The following is a 5,975-nucleotide window of genomic DNA, read 5'->3' on the forward strand; positions in this document are numbered from 1 at the left end:
AGGGGCGTTTTCGATTTCTCTTGCGATTTCATTAGATCTGTGTTCATCGTGTTATATCATTGATCATTTGGGTTTTGCGTGTTGTTTCTCACTCGATCTGATTAGTATCATTGAGAGGATTGATCCAAAAGTTTCTTGTGATTGTGTGACTCGATCTGTTGTTAAGATCATAGATCAGGATTTGATTATCTCATTTCATCATCCGTTGAATCTGATCTGTTAGTGTTTCAATTTCGAAAAGATAGAATTCAAATCGTCGCGTGTTGATCAAGTATCTTCATTTGCCGCTTTGTTTGAAAAACTTTGTTTCCTTATTTGAATCTTGAGTTCTGAATTCTTTTGAACTACTTACTGGTTCAAGTTTTTCGTGTATCAGGAAGCAATGGGGTCTGAGGAAGATGATGAAACCTTTGTGCGAAGGAATAGATTGCTGCAAGAAGCAATCACCAAACAAGTGATGGAAGCGATGGTGAAGTTACTGGAAGAGAAGTATGATCAGAGACCGCATGATGGGCAAGGACAAGCATCTGGTTCAAGACATGAGCCAAGAAGAAACAGACAAGGTCAGCGTGAGCATGCTGGATCAGAAGAGACTGATAACTTCTATGAGAGAAGTAGCCATAGCTCCGGTTCAAGACGTAGGAGTAGAAGATCTCGACGTGATCATGAGGGCCGGAGGCATAGACGCAATGAGCTATCAGGATTAAAGCTTAAGATCCCTCCTTTCCATGGTAAAGCTGATCCAGATGCCTATCTTGAGTGGGAGAAGAAGATCGAACTCGTTTTCAACTGTCAGCATTACTCAGAGACTAAGAAGATTCAAGTAGCTGCTACCGAGTTCAATGACTATGCATTGAGCTGGTGGGATCAGTTGGTTACAAACAAGAGGCGCAATGGTGAATTTCCCATTGAAACATGGGCAGAGATGAAAGCTGTGATGCGCAAGAGGTTTGTACCAAGCCATTATCACCGTGATCTTCATCAAAAGCTGAGACTGCTCACACAAGGATCAAAGTCTGTAGAGGAATACTTTCAAGAGATGGAGTTGCTTATGCTAAGAGCTTGTGTATCTGAGGACAGTGAAGCTACCATGGCACGATTTCTTGGTGGACTCAACCGTGAGATACAAGATAGAGTGGAGATGCAACACTACTTGGAAATAGAGGAGATGCTACACAAAGCTATCTTGGTGGAGCAACAAGTTAAGAGAAGAAGTCATGCGCGTGGCAGCTATGGTTCCAATAGATACCAGACCTCTAAGGAAGATAAACCGAGCTATCAAAAGGAGAGCAAGCCACAGCCAAAAGAAGAATCCAAGTCTAGTAGCATCTACAACAAAGATAAGGGTAAAGTGGAAGCTACAAGCTCGCGTGCAAGAGATGTGAAGTGCTTTAAGTGCCAAGGGCGTGGGCACTATGCTAATGAGTGTACTAACAAGAGAGTTATGATTCTTCTGGAGAATGGAGAGTTTGAATCTGAAGATGAGAAACTAAGAACTGATCAAGAACTATCAGAAGTTGAGCATGAGGAGGAACCAGTTCAAGGTAGACTTTTGGTTGCAAGAAGAACTCTCAGTTTGCAAAACAAAACTGAGGAGCAAGAACAAAGAGAGAACTTGTTCTACACACGTTGTCTGGTGCAAGGAAAGGTCTGCAGCCTGATCATCGACGGTGGAAGCTGTGTTAATGTTGCTAGCGAGACAATGGTGAAGAAGCTTGGTTTGAAAGCTCAAAAACATCCTAAACCTTACCGGCTGCAATGGCTTAATGAAGAGGGCGAGATGAGGGTATCTACTCAGGTTTCTATACCCTTGTCCATTGGAAGGTATGAAGATGACATTCTCTGTGATGTGATACCCATGGAAGCCAGCCACATACTACTAGGAAGGCCTTGGCAGTTTGATAGGCGTGTCATCCATGATGGCTTCACTAACAAACATTCTTTTGAGTTCAACGGCAAGCGAACTGTATTGGTACCTCTAACTCCTAAAGAAGTACATGAAGATCAGCTTCAGCTTCAGAAGAAGAAAGAGGTTGATCTCAAACCAGATAAGCAACACAACTTCTATGCTAAAGCTAGTGAAATCAAAAGATCTCTTTATTCTCATCAATCGGTTCTCTTATTTATTTTTAAAGAATCTCTTTTGTCTCTAACTGATTGTACACCGGTGTATCCGAGTGAGATGTCAGCTCTTTTACAGGAATACCAGGATGTATTTCCAGAAGATAATCCCATAGGTTTGCCACCTATTCGAGGGATTGAGCATCAGATTGATTTTGTACCAGGAGCTACTCTTCCCAACAGACCAGCCTACAGAACTAACCCTGTGGAAACCAAGGAGCTACAAAGACAGATTGAGGAACTGATGGAGAAAGGCCATATCCGTGAGAGTATGAGTCCATGTGCTGTACCTGTGCTCCTTGTGCCTAAGAAAGATGGGAGCTGGCGCATGTGTGTTGATTGTAGAGCAATCAACAACATAACAGTGAAGTATCGCCACCCTATTCCTAGATTAGATGATATGCTTGATGAATTGCATGGTTCTAGTGTCTTTTCTAAGATAGATTTGAAGAGTGGATATCATCAAATTAGAATGAAAGAGGGAGATGAGTGGAAAACAGCCTTTAAGACTAAGCATGGGTTGTATGAGTGGTTAGTCATGCCTTTTGGATTAACCAATGCTCCTAGTACTTTTATGAGATTGATGAACCATGTGCTTAGATCCTTCATAGGCTTGTTTGTGGTAGTATACTTTGATGATATCCTTGTCTACTCTAAGAGTTTAGAAGAGCATATAAAACATCTTAGGACTGTTCTTGATGTCTTGAAGAAAGAAAAGCTATTTGCTAATCTTAAGAAATGCACTTTCTGTACGGATAACTTGGTCTTTTTAGGCTTTGTTGTGAGTGCAGATGGAGTAAAGGTAGATCAGGAAAAGGTGAGAGCAATTCAAGAATGGCCGATTCCTAAAACCATAAGTGAAGTACGAAGCTTCCATGGATTAGCTGGCTTCTACCGACGGTTTGTGAAAGACTTTAGCACCATAGCAGCTCCATTGACTGAAGTAATCAAGAAAGAAGTCGGATTCAAGTGGGGAGAAGCACAAGAACTTGCCTTTCAATGCCTAAAAGAGAAGCTTACTAATGCCCCTCTTCTTATACTTCCTGATTTCAATAAAACTTTTGAAATTGAATGTGATGCCTCAGGAATTGGAATTGGTGCTGTTCTTATGCAGGAAAAGAGACCCATAGCTTATTTCAGTGAGAAACTTGGAGGCGCCACTCTCAACTATGCAACTTATGATAAGGAATTGTATGCCTTGGTGAGAGCTTTGCAGACTTGGCAGCATTACTTGTGGCCCAAGGAGTTTGTGATACACACGGATCATGAGTCTCTCAAGTACTTGAAAGGACAGAACAAGCTCAGCAAGAGACACGCAAGATGGGTAGAATTCATAGAAACCTTTCCTTATGTCATCAAGTACAAACAAGGTAAAGAAAACATAGTTGCTGATGCACTATCTCGAAGGTATGTTCTCTTAAACACTCTTGATGCTAAGCTGTTAGGTTTTGAGCAGATTAAAGAGATGTATGAATCTGATCCAGATTTTAAAGAAGCTTATAGCTCTTGTGAGAAATTTGCTGCTGGACATTATTTTAGACATGATGGGTTCCTCTTTTATGATAATAGACTGTGTGTGCCTAATTGCTCTTTGAGAGATTTGTTTGTTAGGGAATCACATGGAGGGAGTCTCATGGGTCACTTTGGTATTGCAAAGACTCTTAAAACCTTGCAGGATCATTTCTTTTGGCCTCGGATGAAAAGTGATGTGGAGAAACTATGTGAGAGATGCGCAACTTGCAAGCAAGCTAAGTCTAAGGTTCAGTCTCACGGTTTGTATACTCCTCTCCCTATTCCTTATCATCCTTGGAATGACATATCTATGGATTTCATTGTTGGATTGCCTAGAACTAGGACGGGGAAGGATTCTATCTTTGTTGTTGTTGACAGGTTCTCAAAAATGGCACATTTCATAGCATGTCACAAAACTGATGATGCATTGCATGTAGCTAATCTGTTCTTTAAGGAGATTGTGCGTTTACATGGCATGCCTAGGACCATAGTTTCTGATAGAGATACTAAGTTTCTTAGTTATTTTTGGAAAACTCTTTGGTCTAAGCTAGGCACTAAGTTGTTGTTCTCCACTACTTGTCATCCGCAAACTGATGGACAGACTGAAGTAGTTAATAGAACTCTAGGAACACTCTTGCGTGCATTCATTAAGAAGAATCTGAAATCTTGGGAAGACTATCTGCCACATTGTGAATTTGCATATAATCATGCTGTGCATTCTGCTTCTAAGTTTTCACCCTTTGAAATTGTTTATGGGTTCAATCCCACCTCTCCTTTGGATTTAATTCCTTTACCTGAGTGTGAAAGGGTCAGTTTGGATGGCAAAAAGAAGGCAGAGATGGTGAAACAACTCCACGAGCAAGCTAGGCTCAACATTAAAGAGAAAACTAAGCAGTATGTCAAGCATGCCAACAAAGGAAGGCGTGAGATGGTCTTTAAGGAGGGTGATAAAGTTTGGGTTCATTTGAGAAAAGAGAGGTTTCCTAATGAGAGGAAGTCAAAGCTTATGCCAAGAATTGATGGACCTTTTGAGATCACAAAGAAGATCAGCAACAATGCCTACAAGATTGATCTCCAAGGTAAGTATGATGTGAGTAATAGCTTCAATGTTACTGACTTGATCCCTTTTATTGCAGATGAACCTGATTTGAGGTCAAATCCTTTTCAAGAGGGAGGGGATGATATGATCATGGACCAGCCAGCTGATGGAGATAGAGATGGCGAGTTTAGAGATGAACCAGCTGAAGAAGATGAGGTCTTATCCATTCCTAAAGGTCCCATGACTCGAGCCAGAGTTAGGAAACTCAAAGAAGCTATTGGAGGACTAATCAGGAAGTCCTTGGAGCAAGAAGAATGTCTTGGAGGAAGCTTGATACTTCAAGATACGCTTATCACCATTCAAGCCATCTTACCATCAAGTTGAGTATCATCTAGGCTAGCAAGCTATGTGTGCTCTTTTCCTATCATTGTTTTTGTCCCATTGGGTTTTGCAATGATAGGTTTTTAACGAGGCCATAGTCTTGCTATCTTATCACCTAGTTGATATTCTCGGACCAAACCACATGAAGAACCTTATGCTATCTTTATTTCTAAGTATTTATGTCTTTCATTTTCGAAAACTCTATCTAAGTTATGTCTTTATTTCTACATTAATTGGAGGAGCCTGTTCCTTTAATTTCGAAATGCTTGGAGCCTGTTCCAAGCCTTTCACTATATATATGTGTAACTCGGCAACCCTAGCATCTATCAAGTTTTCTTTCACTTAAACCTTTGTGTTTTCTTCTCCCTTGCTTTCACGAGTTAAGAGAGTGTCTGGTGTGTAGTATCCAGTCTGTTGGTGTGTAATATCCAACACCCAAGGGCTTTAGAAAGGTGTGTCATATCCGATCTAAGTCTAGGAGTATCAAGGAGCCTTTCCGCAGCCTCTTGTGTCACCATTCGATCCACAGCCTTGATAAACTCGAGTCTTTGATTCGTTTATGCAAGGATCTATCCAAACCATCCAGAGAAGGGTCCTAGGATCTCATTATACTTCATCTTCAAGTTCACCTTGCAAGAAAGCATTCTTCACATCCATTTGCCACAAATCCCACTCCAAGTTTGTTGCAATAGATAACACAATTCGAATTGTGTGAAGCTTGGCCACTGGTGCAAAAGTATCAATGTAATCTTCCCCATAAGTCTGTGTAAATCCTCTTGCAACCAGCCTAGTCTTGCGCCTATCTATCTCCCCATTTGCAAGATACTTGATGGTGAAGATCCATCTGCTTGACACTGCCTTCTTCCCTTTAGGTAACTCACTCTCATACCAAGTATCATTCCTGATCATTGCATCCTTTTCA

The 5,975-nt window shown here is 41.0% G+C and overlaps 1 protein-coding gene across 1 annotated transcript; it reads left to right on the forward strand.

The window, feature by feature from the left end:
- Window positions 1-805: 805 nt before the first annotated feature.
- LOC125597979 lies at window positions 806-4,978 on the forward strand (the record flags this gene model as incomplete). Its single annotated transcript, XM_048772393.1, has 6 exons — window positions 806-1,909; window positions 2,201-2,447; window positions 2,895-3,528; window positions 3,661-4,433; window positions 4,587-4,712; window positions 4,770-4,978. Coding segments are annotated over 6 exons (3,093 nt in total), but the record flags the coding sequence as incomplete, so codon positions are not given.
- Between the last annotated feature and the right edge of the window lie 997 nt (window positions 4,979-5,975).

This window comes from Brassica napus, unplaced genomic scaffold (genome assembly GCF_020379485.1).
Source record: "Brassica napus cultivar Da-Ae unplaced genomic scaffold, Da-Ae ScsIHWf_1601;HRSCAF=2214, whole genome shotgun sequence".
Classification (NCBI taxonomy): Eukaryota; Viridiplantae; Streptophyta; class Magnoliopsida; order Brassicales; family Brassicaceae; genus Brassica; species Brassica napus.